At 41.7% G+C, this 23451-nt stretch overlaps 1 protein-coding gene across 7 annotated transcripts in view; it reads right to left on the bottom strand.

The window, feature by feature from the left end:
- Nucleotides 1–23451, bottom strand: part of LIFR (LIF receptor subunit alpha) — a 90255-nt gene that overhangs the window by 7497 nt on the left and 59307 nt on the right. For all 7 annotated transcript variants that reach the window (XM_063319560.1, XM_063319564.1, XM_063319563.1 and 4 more), the window contains 15 exons: nucleotides 21925–22088; nucleotides 20829–21003; nucleotides 20268–20552; nucleotides 18048–18177; nucleotides 15104–15267; nucleotides 13597–13742; nucleotides 10656–10821; nucleotides 10426–10496; nucleotides 9792–10005; nucleotides 6762–6941; nucleotides 5037–5138; nucleotides 3241–3408; nucleotides 2420–2581; nucleotides 1290–1383; nucleotides 670–748 (listed from right to left, as the gene is read on the bottom strand). In XM_063319560.1, coding sequence (XP_063175630.1) covers nucleotides 670–748; nucleotides 1290–1383; nucleotides 2420–2581; nucleotides 3241–3408; nucleotides 5037–5138; nucleotides 6762–6941; nucleotides 9792–10005; nucleotides 10426–10496; nucleotides 10656–10821; nucleotides 13597–13742; nucleotides 15104–15267; nucleotides 18048–18177; nucleotides 20268–20552; nucleotides 20829–21003; nucleotides 21925–22088 — 2300 coding nt within the window. The remainder of the gene's footprint in view (nucleotides 1–669; nucleotides 749–1289; nucleotides 1384–2419; nucleotides 2582–3240; nucleotides 3409–5036; nucleotides 5139–6761; nucleotides 6942–9791; nucleotides 10006–10425; nucleotides 10497–10655; nucleotides 10822–13596; nucleotides 13743–15103; nucleotides 15268–18047; nucleotides 18178–20267; nucleotides 20553–20828; nucleotides 21004–21924; nucleotides 22089–23451) is intronic.

Here is a 23451-nt window from a genome sequence, read left to right as displayed (position 1 = left end):
AAGGAGAAGGGGGAGAGACTAAGCCTGGAAATCCTGAAAGCAACAACTTGCACAAATTAAACCAGTATGTTGACTTGTGGCTTGCATTCATCCCACTGCCATTAGCACAATATAAAAAAAGAATGTTTTAGTTCTCACTTTCTGGCTCATCACATATTCCTGTTGCTGTTAAAAGTATTTTAGCCAACTTAAAGAGACTGCAAATCTTGCAGTAAGTGTTTGAGAACTTTTTCACCAAATCTCGACTTTGTGTAAACCATTGCAGAAAGCTGTTTAAATGTTACGCCCAGTTACAGCTACTATATCTACCAGGAGTCTGCGGATACACTTCTCCACACTTTCCACTTCTCCTCACTTTCCACTTCTCCTAACGCCATGACAAAGACAGGTACATTACTCCCACATAGTTTTCATGTACTGACACTTCTCATTAGTGCGGGAGAAGAGAAATGCAGCAGTTCCTTCCTGCTTCACACATTACAAGTAACTACATTAACAACAAGAAAGCTCTAGATAGCACCTGACAAAAGTTACTCAGCAGCTTGTCCTGTTCCTCCCTGCCACAGAGCTTTTCTACAACAGAAGCAGAAGACTCAAAGTTTAAAAAAGAGTTCTTTACTCGCAATATCTTTCAGAAATTTAAAATACTAGATTTAAAATGAGGGTTACCTCACAGATGTTCTTCTGAAACTGCAGTGCCTTACTGTTCTCAGGATTCGGGATCTCTGGATAAAATGTTTCTTTAATCCTTTAAAGAGGAAAAAACAAACTTTTAAAAGTTACCAAGCCCTGAAACAGATTGCTAATATACAAAAGGGATCAGGAGGTTTTCCTTTAATTCAGAATACTGAAGACATCTGGCACAAAGATTTAGTGTGTTACACTTTCACTGGAAATGGAAAAAACAGCAAAACTTTTGTTTTTAAACTGGGGAACTTGATCTGCCACGTTTACGAAAAGTTGAAGATGGGATGTCTACCTGAGTGTTTGTGGATGGCTCACAAATTATAGTTTGTCGCCAATTTATTTCCATTTGGGAACTATTTATAAACAGTGCTCACTGGGAGACAGGCTCCTGCGAAACCTTTTTTGCATTCCTCACTCTGACCTCTCTCCAACTCAATTTCACCCTCACCTTCTACAATGTCTTTTTGCCACCAATCTTTAAACAAAGCCCACTGACATCTTTGGATACTTGGAGAAAACAAAGTGTAACTAAAATGATAGAAAACTCTAGCCCTGGAGCAAACACATCCAGGAAAAGATCAGAATTGAATGCAGGCATTTACCATTCCCTCTTTCGGTAGCAGAAGATGCTGGCCACCACTCCAAGCAGCACAACCACTGCCACAGGGATGAGAATTGCAATGATTAATCCTACAGCTGGAGGATGAAAAAAGAACAGACAGTAAATATACATCCAAAGTTACCAGCAAGTTTTACGCCTTTTCTAACATTCCCACAGATTAGAGACCATTTCGTTAAACTCATCTAACAGTGGTCTGCAGTGACCCATAACATACTCCTCCCCTTTGCTGGAAGGGAAAAAGTCCATCCACAAACAGAGCTGATTCAGTGATAACTATAGGAATCAGTAGATACTCCTCTCTGATTGCTTAATTGTGAAAGGCTTCGGGTGCAACACAAGACTGATAGCCACTGTAATTCTGTTCTCAGTAAGCACTGGAATTGCCCTTCCAGGTTACTTGAGATGGCCAAATCTCTGGTAATGCCTCTCATAGTCCAGCAACTCATTGCACAAACTGCACTGCCTTTTTATGGTTTACAATGCTTCTGATCCCCAGGGTTTAGCTCCGATACATTCCCACCGCCTTGGGAGTTTGATCTTTCATGTATTTCAGTTGCACCCCAGTGTTTAGTCTTTCATATGAAATACTTTCTTCTTTTTTTTTTTCTCATTCCCCAAAGTCAATTTTTTTTTTTTTTTTTCTAACTGTCTTTCTGGGTTTGTTTCCGTCAGGGGATCGATAAAACTAAATTCAAAGCAGAGAGGCATCTGTTTGTAATTTTTATAATTCCGAAACTGGTAAATATTCCCAGTATGTCTTTCTTCCCACCATGTATTACCAGATATTCATCATGGGAAACCTGACAAAAACAACTAGCTGCTTGCGAAGGCTCCACCATATTTAGTAGCAGTTTAGAAGTTATTTTTCTTGCATACATTACCATGAACTACAAGGTAGCTTTAACAGGAAAAGATCTTTTCCTCACCCTGAACTGTACCAATTTTGGTATTTAAAAATAACCAACTAACTAATTTAAAAATTAGGCCGTAGGCCCAAACTACCTAAGGGGACCTGAAAAAAAAAAAAAAAAAGAAAGAAAAGCTCAGCCTTATGTATGTTGTACAGCCCCTGTGCTGAAGACTATTAATGAAGAGGGATATTCAACTTACAGTCCTCCTTTGTCACCACATAGAGGCTGTTTGGGGGGCTCAACCCACCAGCAGTGTAGGCTTGTAGGTCCAGTTGGTAACTTGTCTTGCCTTGAAGATCAAGTATTTTCAAAGACTTCTTTGTTAAGTCAGTGATATTCTTGACTTTAAGTTCTGGATTCCCTGATTGTTTGGAAGCAGTAAGAAAAGCACAACTTTGTAAGAAAGGATTCACAAAGACAGCCTCAGCTTCAGCAAGACTTTCATGAAGTCAGCACAGGAAACCTGAAGAACAATCTGTGTAAAGGAAAACTGAAATAAAGAATCCTAGCAGTGCTGTTCCCTTACGCAGCACCAAACAGCGCAGGAGCGTGTTGTTGCTGCAGACTGGCTTCAGTTTCTTACACTCCTGCTTGTTCCCTTCCGTTAATGTGAGTCAGGCTCCAGTTCTGTACAGAGATGTCCTTACGAGATGGGTACTGGAAGAATATACCCAATTAAATACAGCCATGTAACCTCCCCCATGTCCCGTCTACCCAGGGTAACTGTACGCAGGGCAGTGTGTCACATTGCCACTTAGTCACTGCATTGCTTTACGGCCTCAGTGGGACAGGGCTTTCTCTGACTTTTGCCTTCTATTAAAAAACAACTGTGCTAACCACACATGGAGCTGATTATTGCAAGTACCTTTGTCACATATCAGCAGCCAATTATGCCAGTGAGCAATGCAACTGAATTATGATTAAAGCATCTTTTTTTAAAGTGAAACTAAATTATTAAAAAAAAAAAAACAACAAAGAAACAGTTGAGCAAGGAAGTTGCAATCTATAGATTTCATTTACCTGATTCAGAAAGCCTTGGCTTTAAAGCATCTTTTTCACCTTTTGCAAAGGAAAGCCGATATCCCTCTAAAAACCCCTGACAATCTTCAATAGGAATGTCTTCCCATTTTACCAATATAGAATCTGAAGAAGTTTCTTCTACAGTAAAATTTGGTGCACGTTTTGGAGCTGTAGGGAGAATAATGACGGAAAAAACTAGTAAGAAAACACCTTATCATTAAATGCTGAATCCATGCGTTTCATCAGTTTTATTTCAGGGCTAGCATTTTCAACTTTTTCATGAATACTTTTCCCTCACTGTCAAAGAACATGTGAAAAGACTTACCAGGTGATACTACAAAAATACAAGTATGCCAATCTCGTTATGAATTACTGCAGTATTATCTACTAACAGAGGCAGAAAGAAAAATCTCTCCCTGAGCAGTCTCACAGACCCATACATGTAAATACCCTTCTTCCTGCAACAAACCCCACAAGATTGCATAAACATACAGAGCATACAAACTACTTAGCTTTTAAAGGCTTTAACTCTGTGCCTTCATTGCTTGTCTTCAAATTAAACAAACTCCACATTCCTATCATGGAAATCTATCTCGGCTTAGCAGAAGTACTCTTAACAGACATCCCAAGTCCTTACTCCAATACCTGTACCCCACTGAAAGTGTTACAGCAGCTATTGTGTAAGGTCACGCGCATCAGGACTTAGTCTGACATCTAGCATTGGTCTACCAGTGACGAACTCATGTTTAAGAATGCACCTGTTTTTGCCTTGGTGGTTATCTGTCCAAAGGCAAATCTGAAGTTTTAGAATGAATCTATGCTCTTGTGCAAAGTGAACACATTTCTCAGTTCCTAATAAATTTCTTCTTACTCTTCAACGCATTTGTAGTCCCCCCCAAGTCTTAATCCTTTCACCTTGAAAGCTTCCCATCTGTTGAGAACGCATATAGAAAAACCCGGGAAACTGTTCACGATTTTTACAGAGATACAAATGGCTGAAAGTTGAGTTTCTGGTAAAACTGACTTAATCTCACCTTCAACCATAGCAATGAAATAAACAATGGCTTTTCCAAGGGCTCAGATTATGTCAGCAGCTCAGTTTTCCAAGCAAACTATTTTAGCAGAAAACACGTTAAACTTTAAGGCGAAATGGGTGCTGCAGTTACAATACAATACAGTTGCAACGTTAAAGGGTAAGGCCATGTTCAGATACCTGGGAACAGAAAGCATCCAGACACTAATGCATCTCCAGGCAAGCAAAGTTCAGCCCTGGAACAAACTGCTGTTACCCAGACAGGGTTGGTACCGGAGGGAATACAATTGCAATTCCCAAAGTGGCTTGTAATCTAGGATCTAGAAGTGCTTTTAAACAGAAATGTTGTAGATGCTTTTTATATTTGCCAGGCTGTACCAAATGTGCTCAGAAATTTACTTTGACTTGACAAATCAAAAAGTTGCGTCCTCTCCTGCAGAAGGGACCGCAGCCCTGTGGTTCAAATTATGCCTGTGCCTTCAACTCTGAAGACCACTGTCTTCAGAGTAAATGACTGTGACAGCCTATACCACCACACAAGCCATATTGTACGCATATGCAATCACCCACCACACAGGGTTATCGCATGCTGGGGACTGTAAGCGGCTGGAGAACTGTATTACAATTATACACAGAGAACAAGCAGAAGTCAGTAGCGCTGTATGGGGATTCTGGTCTCTATCTTCTTCTGCCAATACTGAGCTAAAAATAGACACAGTCTAAATTCACTTTGTAAAGATCCTGAGCGATAAAGTGCACTTACGCAGCTCCTTCATATACCCAGTTATGTTTTTCAATAACTGATATCCACTGGATTTGCAGCCATATAGTGAAAAGTTGTATCTCACGCCAGGTCTAAACAGAGCTGCAAGAGAAAACCACGGTAAGAATATTTTGCTTACAAAGAGCGATGCTTTTAGCTTTCACATGATGCAGACTTACATGAATACGTACTAAAAAATTACAAAGTCTTAGACCACAGTGTTAGGTATAAATACTGTTCCTACTTGTAATTCCTATAAAAGCTATGCCATCAGATGTGGTTCAGAAGCAGCAAGCACACCTAGCTCCTGGAGAAATTTTGGTTCTAAACAAATAGGATTCAAAACAAGCTACTCAAATTGCATAAATTGCCCTTTCCATGGGGAAACACAACCTGATGTTGCCAGAAACAATCCCCTTCCTTTCCTCCCACGGCAGCCATGTAGATCTTGCCTCTTCCTCAGAAATACAAATGCATTTTGAAATACCCAGGCTTATTATAGCAACAGTACAAAAGAAATTCAGAGAACTCTCAAAAGTGATAGTGAAGCCCTTTAGTGATGAACTCCAGGCCTGAACTGACTCTACAGAACACAGATAGTCATCAAATTTCCACTTCGCATCTCTTTGGTGAAGGCATATATGTTTGAACGAGTAAATAATTCACCACTTCCTGGTATTTCCTCAAGTCAGGGGTGTAAATTACTTTCAAGATATTTTCTAAACAAGATGCCACCTTGAAACTCTACAGAAGTCAAGTGGGTTTTGCAAGAGTTCAGGCCCAGCCTGAGAGATTCTCCTGGCAGGAATAAGCACAGTGGTGTGTTTGCCAGCTTGAGCCCAGCCCCAGCAGCCTGGTAACTCCCACAACGTGCTGCAAGAAGCATCCCAGGGGAGAGCTCAGGACTACAGCAGTGCACTGTTGGACAGACATAGTATTGTCTGCTTAGAAAAAGCAAGCTCTAGTCCGCACAAACAAAAACAACATGGGCACAGTGGTGTAATTATAGGGAGGAAAACACTTTGCTCCCCCCTTCCCCCGCCAGATCCCACTCCTCCCCAACTGTCCTATGTACAAAGCTCCAAGTTGTCTTCTCTAATGGAGACTATATATACACTAAACTCTTCTAAAAGGCAAATATGTACCCTTTTAGACAGCAGAGAAAAATCCTACATATTTCTTGGGTCCTCTCTTTCCTCTTCTGCTCCTACTAGTCCCACCACAGCTGAGTTTCATTTTCCTGATCTGCCCACCAGCATCTAGAGACCTGGAATGTGCCCTGTTCCAGGAAATTTCAATTGCTGACAGCAAGCCAACACATGGAGGTCACTCTTAAAAAAATTTGCCTCATGTAAAAACAACGGATTAGTCTTCCCCCATCCTGAGCAGCGCTGTTTACGTTTAGAATACAAATAAAACCCCAAACCCTAGATTAACCGTTATGCCTTAGGCTGAGTTAGGAAGTTGTTGAGTGTAGCTTGAAGAGGTAATTTCAAAACAGTTAATAAACATTGGATGATAACAGTTAAGTCAAGACTGATACTTGGATTTGGCAAGGCTGTGTAAGAAATTAAAATAAACACAGTACCAAGAAGGGGTTCATTTATATACACAAGCACACAGCAATGCAACAATCTTCAACCTACAGCTCTGGTGCTGCTCTCATTCCACTCGCTGCTCAGGTTCTTAACCATAAAGACTCACAAAAAATTATTTCTGACTTACCAGACTTTATCACTGCATCTGTTGTATTTGAAGGAAACTTCTGCCAGTCGACACTACAGGGTTCAGACCCAGATGAATGACACCATTTTACTATGTAGCCACAGGTCATGTTGGGGTAAGAATTCCAAGAAATATAAATTCCATTCCCCATTGCCACAGCCCGATCTGTTTTGACATTGTCTGCAACAAAGACGACACGAAAATCCATCAGAGAGCAGACACTTATCTGTAGTCCAGGCTGGAAGAAAGCCTTCCAGCCGCAGCACAAAGGTTTTACAAACTGCAGTCATTTCTAAGAACCAGAGGCGCACTCCTGGTGCTGTGAAATTCGAAGCGGTGCACTCGGCTATGCTTTCTGAAGTGCTGGAAATCAGACGTAGCCTGCAGCAAATCCCTCAGCCAGCCTTAAGTAGGATGACAAGAAGTGTTGCAGCTCATGACTGGCTTAAAAAGCACTTTTTCAAGGTAAGGATTTACAGCAGATGTCAGGTTCAAATCTGACTTGACACCAATTTGGCAGGAGCCTCCAGCTATAAATTCCTGCTGTCATTTCATCAGTTTGCTTTGTGTTCCTTTCAAAGTGACTTGCTGTCACTCGCCCGACAGCCAACCATTTTTCACCCAGAATCAACAGCAAAAGTCATGTCCCCGGTGAACTTTATGGGGCTCCAGTCTACCAAGGGTAAATTAAAAAAAAAAAAAAAAAAAAAAAAAAAGAGCTTTGCGTTTAGTCTGTTTTTCTTGTTCTTGATTATCAAAGGTTTAGCTGCCCTTGAAGCGACCAGGTCTGGGAACGACTTCTGATTCCTGCAGTTTCCCTCCATGGTTGTCCATCAGATGGGACCCTGCTGAGCTAAGGGATGTTTTCCAAAGGCCACCACAACAGCGGTGGCCCCACAACAGATTTGCAAAAACAATCTCAGGGTTTCAGTTTTTCTTTTTTCAGTGTTCTCATTTATGCTCCCTATTGAGTCTATTATTTCATGTTATTAAAGCCATAAACTATGGGAGGCTGAAGGGCAAGGGCAGTTTTTAAGAACCAGTGCTGTGAAAACTTTAGTCTCACAGATGTGCTGTGAATGTTGAAGGAGTGTCTATTTCTAAATAGTCTCACACACAGCTAAGTGTACAATCCTATTCTAGCTTGCTCACGGCAACAGACAGGCATGATTAAAAAAAGCAAGTCAACCCCAGAAGGCTCTCAATACTATTCCCTAAAAAGCTACTACACATCCAGTGAAGCCACCCTTCTATGATGCTGGGAGAGAGCACATTTCTAATTAGATTGCTTTAATTTTCCTATTTACAGGAAAGACTTTTTACTGACAGTGCGCACATACTCTCTGAAGAATGCTTAAATACACCACACTCGATTTTATTTCCTGAGCCAGATGACTAGAAATGCACCCAGGCCAGTACTGCTCATTTTGGTGTATTTATAGCTGCAACCTAGACTAGCAGAAATAACTACTAGCACTTCAGTAGTACTGTGGTAGTGGAGCCTGTAACAGCCAGATTCTATGCCCGGACTCTCTGCAGAGCACTTTTCAGAGACAGTGACAAATTAATTAAGGCAGAGTACCCTTTGTTTGTGTTTTCAGTTTTTACAAAACCTCAGCAGATCTCAAGCTTCAGAGCCACTGCTCTCTTACGGCCATTAAGAGCACTTACAGACTGTACACAGGAAGCAGCCAGAAAAGATGTTTGGGCAGAAATGTCATCCAGTTCAGCGAATGAGTCATCTTTCATGACTCCAGCCAGTGACTCAGATAATTCCTATACCAACTTGGGAGCAAATTTTCAACGAGTACAAGATGGGTAACACCAAAGGGAACCTCAGACATCCAAGAGAAAGCTATAAATGAACGCAAAGCTCCAGCTGCCATCAGCTGTCCCACACCACAAACCTATTACAGAGACCTCCCCGACTCCCACTCTCATTCGTCCACTGCTGAAGGAGAGCTGTAAGGGCATGTTTGTTCACTCAACTGTCCCATACAATTACTTTTCCCTCCAAAGCACAGACTGAGAATATACTTTTAGGTACTGGTGTTTCGGAGAAGCACAAGAAACACTAAAAGCAATGGTTTTCCTTCACACAGAAACAAAATTGATATTTCTCTCACTGTGAATCTCAGCCAAAGCACATTTGTTCCGATGTGAGATGGCACTGTCTTACCAGAACCTGAGTTGCAAGCGGGGAAACTGTGATACCTGTTCTCTGGGTGGGGAAGGAGAAGTAGCACCATATACGCTCCTGGCAAAGAAGCAGAGAGGGGCCTCGCTGTGTAAATCTGTCCTCCTTGTATGCACTGGCCAGATCTGCAGCTAAACGTTTGGGCTTTGGGAGATCACACTCTTCCTGGTGTGCAGGGAAGCATGGACTCTCAATAGCCACACACAATATTATCTTCTCCCCAAGCTCTGTGTTAGGAGCAGAAAATCATTATCTGGCTCGGCTATTTCCCTTTACAAAAGCCCACAGCGAGAGTGGCAGTGCTTTAATTGGGAAGCGAAAGTCCTACCTCCTTTTCAAACTGGCTTCTAGCACAAGGATGCCAACACTTCACCAACCAGCCCAATTAATATTCTCCTGCAGAGCTCACAGGAATTGAACTGACAATTCTCCCCTTAAAAAGCCACACACCTCCAAAACTTTGTTCTGATTCTGTTTAACATATAACACTTTTCAGCGTCTCAACAAGAACACAAATTCCCTAAACATCACAGATCAAAACTAACACTACGGAGCCTCATCCTTGTTGTTCCTGGGAGGGCCTCAGAAAAGTCTAAATAGCTGCAGAGACTGCACACTATCACCCTCCTTTTATGCAGAGCGCACAATTAATTGGTGAGACACTACCCTAAAAGCAAAGCAGAAATTTTTTTCTTCCCCCACCCAGGAGATTTGGGTGGGGAAACAAACCAGAAAACAAACACAAACAAAAAAAAGCAAGTATCTTATTTTTCCATAAACAGACTCGCCCAAGTATTCCTCAAGGTGATTAGCTCTCTGCTGCAAGCACTCACCGCTTGGAAGTTCCACACTTGTTATCCTTGAAGGAGGAGAGGAGCCTGCATGATTTTTGGCTACAACGCTAATGACACAGTCATTTTTTCCAAGTTTTATCTCAGTACTGTTTGAGGGCTCAGTGACTTCTTTATACTCCAGCGGTGTCTCCAGCAGGTAACAGGACACTTCATGAGACACTATTTTTCCATTGGCTTCAGACAGGGACAAAGGCTATGAATGGACAAAGAGCACATTAAAACCCAAATGACATAAACAAAAGAAGACATAGGATAATACGACTTTAATGTCCTGATCTAGTCTGATGACTGTATAGAACTACGAGGCAGAAAAGAGAGTTACTCAAGTGTTACTTTGAGAATTAACACGAGTTCTTAGGTTTTTAATTTTCCGCTGAGATGTATTAAAACTTTAATTCCTCATGTGAAATGTTTCTCAATGTAATGTTTATATTATAAAACTTTAATAATATTGTCATTTGGAGCAAAGTATTTGTCTCAATGGATGGTTCTATAAAAAGTTAAGCAGCTGGATGTATCGACTATACACTTCACTCACTTATAAATGTGTAAGGAAATAGTTTTCACAGAGTTACATTACTTAATATTTTAAAACTTTAAGTGTCCTACCTACCTTCCAGAAGATTTTTACACTTTTTCCAGAAGGACTTCTCTCTCTCCAGATATCTGGTCCTCTTGCAGGAGCTAAGAAAAACAAAAAAAGAGGTGTGGGGTTTTTTTTTCCAAGTTGCACAGTAGACAATTTACCATCTACTAAAATGTTAGGTTTTCTGGATGCCTAATTTAAAAATATGTGGCTTCACAAGTTCAACATTTTATCATCAAAGAATTAAGTAAACTTACGGGCTTCCAGTGTTGTGTGCTCCTGTGTCCTGCTCCAGTCACTCCACCTCCAGAAGTGGTCAGCAGCCGAGCAGCGCACCCTGAACTGGTATTTGGTGTACGGGTGCAATGTGTTCAGCTGAGCTGTGTAAGTTGAGAATTTTCCACCAGGCATGGAGACATTGTGCTGTTAAAAATTTACAGAAATGGACATGATACATACATATTTTTTGCTGCTAGATTATACTGAAAGTCAACGCCTAAAAAGGTGATATTTTTCCCCAAGAATACCAACAGCGTGAAAAAAAGCTGCAGTCAAACCCTACAAAGAAACTAATGGAAAAGAAAAATATTTCCTATGCAGTCACCCTAAACAAAAGACAGTTTTTCAGAGCTCTGCCAAAATAAAGTCATACACAGCACAGAAACTGAAATATGACAGTAGGTAGCACCTTTGAGATGTAAAGGACAAAAAGGAGAGAGAACACCGCTGAGCCTTCAACAGGATGAGCTCTGCACACGATGGCAGACTGCAGCTTCCCCTCTGTCCTACCCAGTCCCCCTCTCTGCCACATGCCGCAAAACTTCTCCTCACGTGAGGCAAGCCAGGATTTCACCTCTGGTATTGAGAACCTGCACTTCCACTGTGCACGTGAACGTCACACTGGGTGGACAGAGGCCTTTTCACCTAAGACACGTGCACAGAAGCACGCTGAAGACGGTCTGTCTGAGCAAGATGTTTATCACGCTGTCTTCTTCCTAGGCAGTCCTTTCTCCTTCAAAAGACAGTATCCAAGTCTGACCCAGGTGATCCCTGTTCACAGCTCTTACGACAGGGCTAGTCTCTCCTATTATCCTTAAAATGGTGCAAGTCTAGGGAGTATTTCAGTTTCATGACTACTTAAAGAAACCCTAAGCCTGGGAATATTTTTTTACTGAATCTAATTATAACACATGTGCATCACAGCTGCCAAAAACTGGACTCCAAGTGACTTTAAGATGCAACTAATTGTGCATTTCTAAAGCCAAATGACAACTTGAAAAATACAAAAAGGGCCAACAATCTCTCACACGGATAGAAAAGCTTCTGAAAACATCCTCAAAATGCCATGTAAAACCCCATAACAATTTCACAGCTACTTTTGTTTATTACAGAGAACTCTTGGAGGTTTTTTATTAAGCAACCAGAGACAACATAACAAGGCTGCAAAAAAAAAGCTTCTACCAAGCTGTCTGCTGTGTTTCAAAATATCTGTAGCTGCAGGCTCTGACACAGGTGCCGTGAACCAAACGGCTGTGGCAGCGTAAGGCCGTCTCCCACTGCCCCTGATGACTGGCCTGGTAGCAGAGTTCCCGAGAAAGTGTGCGCCCCAGGCTTCAAGCAGCGTAACTCTGGGGACACAGAACTGCGCAAACCTACTTTTTCTTTTTAGCAGTTTAAACTAACTGAGCTGGGGGTGGGTGACGCTCAGGTGTTTGTTTCCCCTGCTGACTGCTCCAGAAGCAGTAACTGCTGGGAGCAAAGACATGCAGACACCTGTGGGTGATGGTATCTCGGACTGTACACCAAAATTTAACACAGCTCATCTGTCAGAGCTGTTATGTACAGCAAAAAGCCAGTTCCTTCTCCTGTTAATTCTAAAGATACCTATGACTTTCATTGCAATACCTAATCTTTCTCTGGGTACTACTTAACACATGTCACTACAGAGAAAATATAAAAGCTTAAGGCTTCATCATTAAGTGCTTTGAAAGTATTTTAAAAATACTCTTACAGACCATGCGTTAACTACTACCCTATTATTTTAGAGGCAATGTATATAATGATTATCTTCAGCCTTAGCTGCATCACTTCTGTGGCTTGAGTGGCTTTATTCAAGGCTGTGCCCAACAGGCACCTAAATGCAGTGGGTAAGAGAATACTGCTAAAAATCAAATAAGTGTTGTAAAAAGCAGCCTCTGGGGTTAATGTGTTCAAATTACAAATTCAAGCTCTTTGCAGCAAGACCTAGTAATTCAGCGTGTGCCTACCCAAGCTGGTCAGAGACATCCAAATGCCCAAACACAGGATTTGGGGGTAAATCTCAGGCCAAGCGAACACGCAGTTCTGCCATCAGGCTTCCCCAGTGACACAGATCACCCCACACTAAGTTAGGCAATACGGAAGAAGAGGATATATTCCCACCACCTACACTCAGTATCTGATGCTAGTGTCTAAATTAGTATCTTAAGCTCCTCTGACAGTCAGCAGAGTAAATATGCAGCTCCAGCCAGTGACGCAGAGCGCCAAAGCCAGGCAGCAGCTGGAAGCCCGAATGCTGGAAAATCTGAACCCCACCCAGAAATACCACCTTCTCCCCAGCTGCAAAAGTCTCCTCTGGGGGACTACCTACTGATACACCCAGTGAGAGAATCCATCACGGACATACAAGCAGGTTTAGTAGCTCTCTATTACAGCCACATGCATGTCAACTGCTGACAGCAAGTAAATGAACTGTTCTCCCAGGGGGAAAAAAAAAAAAAAGAAATTCAACTACAGACTGCAACGGGCAATCTGAAACAAACTCTGTGGAAGTCTGCAGACTTCCATGAAGCAGCACATCCTGCAACAAACGTGTTAACACAGTTCGCACCAGGAAAGCCAAAGCACAAGGACTGTCACCTAAACAGTCGTCACAAAGCACTATGCACCCTCCCCAGGTACCAAATAAAATGCTGTGTAATTTGACTTTCCTCTAAATTGTTTAAAAGCAACCAAAAAAAAAGAAAGCAGGCAACAAAGGAGACGAGCAGAACTTTTTTTTGATTTTAGTAAATGAACTTCCAGTCATCACTACATCAATCATTTAATAAGATGATCAGAATGAAGCTCTAGGAGAAAAAAGGATTTGAAACATGATCAATTCAGTGAAAAATATTAACATTTGAGCAAAAAAAATATTCCGTTAAAAGCAACACTTACCATTTTTCGCTCAGAGTGACCACTGCTAATTTCAATTTGACACAGAAGCCTGATCTCAGCAAAGCTGCCATTTACAAACCAACGCAGATGGACGCTTGAGGAGCTGTTCCCAGAAACAGTTAACTTTTCTGGAGTTTTTGGATGAACTTAAAAAAATAAAGAAAAAACCCGTCACTTCTAGGAAAAAAGCTGTCAATTTTAGTTCAGAAAAATCTGATTTTAAAAGATCAAAGAGAATCAGAATGATAAATAAGTGATCCCATCTGCAGCGAGGACAGCCGGTGCCGGGAAGGCACCCACAAACAGTCTAATTCCTGACACTCTTCTCAGCTATCAAACACGGAAGCAGATTTACTTAAGACTGAGCATACTGACATGTGTGGTAACGAGTTGGAGACACAGAAAAACATTTTCCCTCCTACTCCCTACTTTATCAAAAAGCAAAACACAAGCTATTTCAGAGGACCACTGTAACAGATGAAATTCACTCAACTTTGTTCACCTTCTGGGAACTTTTTAAGTTAGAACTTAGCCTGCAGAATAGGACAGGGTAGGGTAGGACTCCTGAACGACCCCTCTCCCCCCAAAACTCCCTTCATGGAATTTTGCAATAATATTTAGTACTACTATACATAGCTATCAGAGAAAAAAAAAAACCTCTACTGTTGGAATCTATCCAGTTACCCTTAAAGAAATATGTACTCTATGTTGGGAATTAAGTGGACACTGAGGGAAAGAAAGGAAAGGAAACAAATAGGAAATAGCAGTCATACTGACTGGGTGCAAAACAGCCCAGTTTATAATTAACAGAAACAAATGATGCTTTTCTAGGACCTGCCAATTTATTCTGACAGTTCTAATCTCAGGTTAGTTGAACCGGGACATGGACAAAAATCATACACCATCTTCATGTTTAAATTAAGTTTTTCAGAGAGAATGGCAGAATCCTCTAACCATTAGGAACCCCTGAATCCTCAGCTGTGGTTGTGGAGGCAGATGGAAAAGGACGGGGAAGACAGCACTAGAAAGGCAGTCATCTTCACTCTGTCCTTGTTTAAACTGAAGGTCTGATTAAGTAAGTTATATTTTTATGGTCCAAATCCCACCGTTGTAAAGCCATATCATATTTTGCCCTATAAGGCAAACCCTGAAATACAGGATCACTTACAGTTCATAAAGTTACACTTAAATTTTAATTATAGATGTCTAATATATAAGTAATACATAAACAGCAGGTGGCTAATTATTAGATCCACACAGCGGTGTATCTGACCTGGTAGCACTGCTGTCAAGAACTGGCATCGCCCTGTACATCAAATTGTTGCCTCAGGGCATGTCCTAAGCTATTTTCTTTTCAAGTTCAAATTATCGGACATGGCAAAACACTGGCAACAATAAAGCAAAATAATGACAAACATACTATGTCAAAGTTCTTAAAACCCAAACCAAACAAATGGTTAGCATGCAGTAGCCATATCTTTTTGCTTTTCTAATTCTTAAGTCTTACCTCTTTGAGTTAAATCAACCAAAAGCGATGACTGTGTTTGCCCGATAGGATTGGAGACACCTAATATGAAATCGTAGTTGTTTTGATCAGCCAGTACTGGAAAACCACAGACACGCTCTCTGTTCATTTCATCAACTTCGCATGAAACATTTTTACCAGATATTCTACAAAGTGAAAAACAGAGGGGGAACAACTAAATTTTTGAGTAAGATAATTTCTAGCAACAGTCAGAAGTCTAGATTGAAAACACAGCAGAGAACGATGGGTTCACTGACATGTGGCTTACAGAATGATTTGATTGCAGAGGCATATCTAACACTACCACGCAGGTTAAAGTGGCATCAGTCATGACTTGCCCTGGTCTCACGTGAAACCCTCCTCTTCCACTAGCATAACATTTCCATCCTCTCACTTCTCAAAAGCCTGGAAAACAGGTAGGTCCTGTAAAACCACCTCACAAGTCACAACTAAGATTCTGATTTAAAGTATCTTTGTTCAGATCAGCATACATTTGCATTTAAAGAATGTTCTTAATTGCTTTCTGAACTAGGGAGATGCGCACACATTAGATCAGCCCTGCCAAATCTAAAGTAAGGTTTGTCACCTCGGATACACCCACTACTCCTAACTGTTTTTAAATCAAAAGCAAGAGAGGCAGTCTGGTAACAGCCAAGACCAGGTTACATCTTGAGGGGTAAAATCTAAAGTGTGTAACTGTATGTATGTACGTATACAGAACTTGCTTTAATTACAATCTCTGTAAACCTCTCATCCATCATTAAAGCACAAGTTTAATTTCTTCCTTCAGGCATTTTTATTGTTCCAGCTGAGCTCTGAGCTCTCTCCACAGCATACTCTCCATTTGAATAGTTCAATGTGGGCCGAGAACAAGGATGAGAGTATGTACCCTGAAATGCATCACCTTAATCTCCTCACAGCTTTGGGCTCTGTGAAACAAGTCTGAACTATGTCCTTGTTTATGAGCTGCGTATGGGCAGCCAGTGACTGGAGCTCCTTTCCTCTGAATACCTGCTGTGGTTTGTCCACCTCTTCACACCCTACCCAATGACTTTTTTAGCACTAGCATCCTGGACGACATCTGTGACTGTAACTCAATCCTCATTGCCTCTGACTTGCTTCAAAGACACCATGAGACTCCATTTCCCATCAGTTTGTGTGACTCAGGCCTCTCCTGGCTCCTTTCCCTGACTGCTCCTTTGGCATTACAGGGAGCCTCCTCACCACGGGAATTTTGTTAACTCCTCACTAACTTCTAATCACAACCACCAAGGAATCCCATTTGCAAGTTCTATTCCAAAGCAACAATTCTTCACTTTTAAGGCTTTACATGGCCTATGATGTAAGACAAACTAGCAGGACACCAGTCTTCACTTTTCAGTCTTCACTCTTTACACTGTCTCCTGTAACATCCTCATAGGTATGCTTAGGAAGTGTACCCTCAGCAAGTTTGCTGATGACACAAAACCGGGAGGGGTGGCTGACACACCAGAAGGCTGTGCTGCCATGCAGTGAGACACAGACAGGCTGGAGAGTTGAGTGGAGAAGAACCAAATGAAGTTCAACAAGGGCAAGTGTAGAGTCCTGCATCTGGGGAGGAATAACCCCATGCACCAGTACAGGTTAGGGGTTGGCCTGCTGGAGAGCAGCTCTGCAGAGAGGGACATGGGAGTCCTGGTGGACAAGTTGACCATGAGCCAGCAATGTGCCCTTGTGGACGAGGCCAATGGTATCCTGGGGTGCGTTAAAAAAGTGTGGACAGCAGGTCGAGGGAGGTCATCCTCCCCCTCTACTCTGCCCTGGTGAGGCCACATCTGGGAGTACTGTGTCCAGTTCTGGGATTCCCAGTTCAAGAAAGGCAGGGAACTACTGGAGAGACTCCAGTGGAGGGCTATGAAGATGATGAAGGGACTGGAGCACCTCTCTTATGAGGAAAGGATGAGAGACCTGGGTTTGTTTAGCCTGGAGAAGAGAAGACTGAGAGGGGATCTCACCAAATGCTTATAAATATCTAAAGGGCAGTTGTCAAAAGGATGGGGCCAGACTCTTTTCAGTGGTGCCCAGCGATAGGACAAGTGGCAACAGGCACAAACTGGAACAAAGGAAATTCCGTCTGAACGTGACAAAAAACTTCTTTACTTTGAGGGTGGCAGAGCACTGGAACAGGCTGCCCAGAGAGGTGGTGGAGTCTCCTTCCCTGGAGATATTCAGAACCCGCCTGGTTGCGTTCCTGTCCAGCTTTTGCTTTGGCAGGGGGGTTTGACTAGATGATCTCCGAAGGTCCCTTCCAACCCCTACCATTCTGTGATTCTGTGATTCGCTTCTTTCTGTGGATTTGTTATTTGTCCTTTTCAATGCTTTCCAGGTAACATGCATTTTGCCTGTTCTACACTATCTATCTCTCAGTGCTGGGAGGAGAACCACGTACTGCTATATTCCTGAGTAGCATTTGGGTGATGCCCCATGGCCTGCTTTACAATTGTTCCTCAGTGACTTTCTGTTATCCTGCATAGCAGAAACTCAGTAAATGTTTGATAGTTGATCTGACACAGGTTGCATTTCGCATTTAGAAAAAAATATTAAAAATTAGTGAATGATTCTCACTATCTTCCTGTATTTTCATATTAGTCTTATCTACACGTTGGCAGCAGCCTGACACACTACATGCTTTATTTTCTCATGAGTTCATAACGACACAAGTTTTTGGAAAAAGTCATCCTTAATTCCCATTGCAATTTTGCAGAGCTAGACAAGAGTTCTCCGAGTTCAGTTTAGTTTCTACTTCCACAAACTCTTGAAAAGTATTTTAGGCTCTAAACAATGGAGACTATCTCAATTAAAAAACACATTGTGCAGTAAGTCACAGGCAGCAATGGATACATTCCACTTCTACCTTTTTAATCCTTTTAGTGCTGAATTGTTTTACCTTTCAAATAAACTGTAATTTGTTCCTCGTTTTCCATATAGTCCGCTGGGTCTGCCTGGTTTCCAGGTGCATTTTATTATCAGGAAGTTGGATGTTTCACAGCTGAGGTTTTGGGGAACATCAGGGGCATCTGTGCCATGAAAGGAAACCAGAACAGTTAGCCAATGTTTTGCCATCCTAGTGTGACGGTTGGTGTGCTAGCTTCCTGAGAGCATCACCATTTGTTTTTGCTGGGTATAGATTGCGTGCCTAACAAATACACGTTAACAGTTATGCTCCAACCATATAAATAATATGCTTTAAAATATCCCAATAAAAGAGATGGATAATTATTATCGGCCCCGTCTGACTAACACTTGACTCTAGGCTTCTAAGTGGGTGGGTAATCTGCTAAATCACATGCAAATATGTTCACAAGCTCCAGGCTCTGACCTGGAAGCACTTCACTGAAACTCTGCCAAGACTTTTCCAAAATTCTGAGCAGCAGTTTAGCCGCTGAGCAATGCAGGAATGCTGTTGGCTGTGCGTCACATTTTCTTACATGCCAGCCCCACCGCTGCTTTGAATTCTCCAAGCAAGTCATGTCAAGGAGATGTTCCCATTAGCATGAATTCCGCACTGAATTTGAAATTAAAGCAAGCCCTGAATGACTTGTCCTCTTCACCGTTGCTTTAGTAGTGCCCATCTTTTTCTTTTAAACCTTGTTCTTTGCTCCCATACTAGAGCAGTGTTAAACGCCTTCCTGGGGAAGACAGACAGTGCTCCCAACAGAGAGGGTAACCACGCTAATGCGAGACTATGCAGAGCGCTTATTTCAAGTCTCATACACTTTTCTCCAAAAGGCAGCACAATAATATCCACATAGCTGCCCCAGAGAATGGGCACTAACACAAGGGGCAACCACAGCAGGCTTAGTTCAGATTATGAGCAGTAGGCCAAAAGGAACACTAATTTTGCCAGGCCTAGGCTTAACCAAGGTTGGGTGCATGCACATTCACTTCCTCTACTTTTTATTCCCCAAATGTGTCTTATCAGCAAGAGCATCATGACAAGTCCTCTCCCTTCCAACTAAGCAGGTACCACAAGAAGAAACACTGGCAGGAAACAGACTTCACCACATTCCAGCTCTTCAAAAACCACTGTATGGGAAAAACTTGTGGGATTATCACAGCCTCTGTTCATGAACAACTGACTTGTTTACCTGGAAGATTCTCCTACAGAAGCAAATACTACACAAATAATAAAAAACTACATCTCACTGAGAAGTCATAAAAGGTTGGATTCTGTTTGCCATTTGCTATCACACACTTAATACACAACATTAACGACAAGAGGCACAGGCTGGAGTTGGGAACACACTTTCAAAATAAGCCCAGTCTCCCCTCTCCGCTCCCTCAACCGCAAGGACCCTAAGTTCAAAGGCAGGCATTTCTAACAGGGAACAGAATTCTAATGGGCAGCTATTGGAAGATGACAACTCTCAAAAGCCCTGAAGGGAAACACACAACGCTCTGAAGCGACCAATTAGGGGAAAGAAGAACCAAGTACTTTCAGTAGTTTGTTTTAAGAGGTATCTGTATCTGGAAGAGACTTCTGAGGCTGGCATGGTTACACAGAGAAGCTACACAGTGATACAGTATCTTTAAAGAAAATACTAAAAGAATGTTTAGATTTTCCAGGAAAGAGGAACTGTCAGCTGGGTTCTTTTGCTGGAATTAGCTCCCAGGGAGCTACTGCCCTGGATGAGCATCTGCTGCTGTTGCAAGTCTAACTGTTTCATTGTTTTCATTTGACTGGTTGGCAAATGAATGTTTTCCCTTTCAATTCCTTCTCTTACTCTTGCCTTGTAACAGACCAAACCAGAACAGATGTAAAACTAAAGTGATAGAGACTGAGGATGAATTTACATATGGCAATAAACTACTAAGTGTTCCAGATCATGACGAAGTGCCTTAGAAAAAGAGACCAAGGAGAGAAGCAGTGGGCCAGGTTCTAAGAGAAGAGGGCTTACATGGGTACTTCCTCATCCTCCCAGCCTTGGTGTTTTCTCCAAGGGCTGGAGTTTCCGTAATGAAATCAAACAAGCACAATCCCAGTTCATCCTCAGAAACCAAAGGCCAGTGGAAAAAATGACAGAATAGCACTTGTTTCTTAGCAGAACCCTAAGAGTCTCAAAATTATTTTGATTTTCCTAGGGTTAGTAAACATAATGATACATACATCCTACAAACAAGACAGTTCCATCTATCAAGACAGTTCCATCTATCGCTGCTTCGGACCGTGAGCACACTACATTTGTCCCACTGGTATCTGAAGCACTGGCATTTAGGACTCTGATTGCACTGCTCCGACTGCTCAGATGTATCATTGGGTATACTTGTGATCCATAAGTCATCTGTATCTGCTGTCCTTCTTCATGGACACAACAAATTGTCACATCTGAGCCTACTGCCACCACGGTGTCCTGAGGAAACACTCCGCTCCCATTGGAATCAGTATCTTTTCCTAGCAGAGAAGGAAGAATGGAAAACACAAGCAAAAAAAACTTAAATGAACAGTTTGCTATAAACACGGTGCTGATCAGCTAAATCATGTCTTAGGAGCACTCCAATGCATACAAATCAATGTTTACTAGGTTTCATTAACTAATGATTGCATTATTTCTCTCATCAAAACACCCCAAAAACAGCAGCCCATCACTGCCTAATGCTTTTCCTCTGATTTTGGCTTATTTTTCACAAAGCAATCAAAATCCACATGGTGGCAAGAGAACAAACATACCAGGGACCTCTTTTACTGGGCTCCAGTCACTCCAATCCTTGGGGCCAACAAACTGTGTTACATTAATATAACAGCGAATCTTCACATAATGCGATGTACACTCCAAAGGCATATCTGATGTCCAGTTCCAAGAAAGAATGATGTCTTCATGAGTCAGTTTTGAATAGTAAGTTATCTACAATTCCCCCAAAAAAACAACCAAGAGAGAGTTTATGAACACCTGTTAGCAATGACCCATAATCTCCCAGGCACCAACATAATGGCAAATTAAGTGAAGTAAAACACAAAGTCCTGATAGATGGTTGGAGCATCCCACCTAATTTTCAGTTCAGTTGTGAATTTACTTGGACAAAAGCCTAAGATGCTAAACAGACCACCAGACAGGTAGATTGCCATCCAGAAATACCAGAGGGTAGACATCTGAGGGAGAGCAGAAGCTCACCAAGCATTTCTAGAGGTATCTATTGCATCCCAGTATCCTGGGCCTCTCCGAGGCAGGGAAATGTTCCAACTTTTCCAAATGAAACTCTTCTAATATTAGTCCCAGGCTGCACATTTTATCTTTTCTCCATTCCTAAATATTATAGAACCGAGCTATAAATTGGCCTGGAATAACTGTGGGTGCAAAAAGAAAAAAGCAAACTGAACATTCAAAGACCACCAAGACTTGAGACACTGCTGGAGAAATAAAACAGAGAATGGTGTAAAATATCTGCCAAACTCATAAGCAAGTTCTAATAAAAAAAACCCCTGCATTAGATTTAAAAAGAAAAGAAAAAAGCTGTGACTGTGAATAAGTACTGACAGTATAGAGTCCAGTGTCCTCATAACTTTGAAACTTAACGAGAAGTTACCTACCAGAAGCATGACTACACTTAGGTTCTGCAAAGATCTACAACCTTCATTATTGTTAGCTTTCTTCAAATGACCTCCCAGAATATTACCAAAGTCAAAATTTGTATATTTTTTATAAATATATGTGTGTATATATATATAAAATTGTATATATTTTTATATATATGGATATATAAAAATTGTATATATATTTTTTTATATATATGTTGGGTTTTTTTCATAAACAAAGTGAAGCACTTACTTGTGTGACTTTTTCCGCTGCTTCTTTACGAAGTACCTGAATCTGCCAAAAGGCATCCAGTCCATATGGGAAGACTGATCCATTATCACTCCACTTCAGATTTAATATGGAAGTTGAAAAGTCAGGTGTTAAACTAAGAATGTGTGGAGCGAGAGGAACGAATGCTTGAAAAAGAGAGAGGGGAAAAAAAGCCGTATTAAAGTCATCAGTCAGCAATACCAGCCCTACAGGTGTTTTAACAGCCACGTCTCTGCTCTCAACTGGCTAGTTGCCATACAAACATGTAACTACCTCTGTAATTAGAAGAAGATGGGCTCTGTCATTACTTGAGCATGAAAGTTCCCAGGAAAGCACAGGTGCTGGTGAATCACCAGGTAGCATTTTCTTCTAACATATCAACATGCAGATGTGTGAGTAACTGTTCATGAATATGACTCTTCATAATGCATAGTAAGGAAGACATCTAGGGAGGATGATGGAAAATCTCCCAAAGGAAGAAGTGGGTTTTAGAGACCAGCAGGGAAGAGGGGACTTGCAACAAAAGCTAGGGTAGGGAGAAACGAAAGCATAAGCACAAGGTGGAAGAAGCTCACATGAGGTTCTGAAGAGGATCATGGAAGCTACAAGAAATATTACAGGCATGACATGGTGACGGGGACAGGACAGGGAGATTAAGCAGAAGCATCTCTTCTATGAATGGCTGATGGTGAAGCAAGAGGCTGAGAAGCAGGCAAGGGTTATGGCAGTTCAAGCGTTATGGCAGTTCACTGGGCCTGGTGCAGGATGAATCATGTTTTTAAAACGTGTGATTTATCCAACTTCAGTCTTGGCCAAGGTTCTGAGAGTCTCCAAAGTGTTCATCACAGTCAGTGCGCTACCCGGGATAACGTGTGACAAGCCTGAGGGACCTGCCAGTGGTCAGCAAGATGCTGACCCAGTGGGAGATGGGAGATGGGAGAACCCAGTGTGTTGCCCGCATATTTTTGAGTTGTGTTTGTTAAAGTTCTTGAGCTGCTCTTAGCTGAAAACTGAGCCATGGATAAGAAGTGCTACTGACTTTAGATTTTGACTGCACTAAAGGAATAAGCAGGCAAACCAAAATCAAAGACTAAATTATGAGCAAGTGTAGCAGATGGTGTCAATGCTATCTTCAGCTTACAACTTCCTCCTAATTTATCTATGACTCCCATATGACGCAGCCTACCTCCTGAGCATAAAGGTATTTACTCAGTTTCATATATATTTAAACAGATTGGGTAAATATGATCTTGGCACTTTATGCCCCATGCAGGTACTTCAGTATGTAGATTAGAAACTTGTTTACAGCTCCTTCCTAATTTGCAATTACAGAAAAAAAAGGGCAAAGTATGATTAGGGGGATATAACAGTGTTGTACTTCATTCTCCTCCTCACATTCTGACCTTGATTTCTCTGCTACGATCTATTGATAAGAGGGGTCTTCCTTCCCCTGAAGGGGGAGAGAAAGCAACCTATTACGTATGGTAGATTCATATGGACTCAGCACGT

This window comes from Chroicocephalus ridibundus, chromosome Z (genome assembly GCF_963924245.1).
Source record: "Chroicocephalus ridibundus chromosome Z, bChrRid1.1, whole genome shotgun sequence".
Classification (NCBI taxonomy): Eukaryota; Metazoa; Chordata; class Aves; order Charadriiformes; family Laridae; genus Chroicocephalus; species Chroicocephalus ridibundus.
This window is presented reverse-complemented; position numbering and strand designations above follow the sequence as displayed.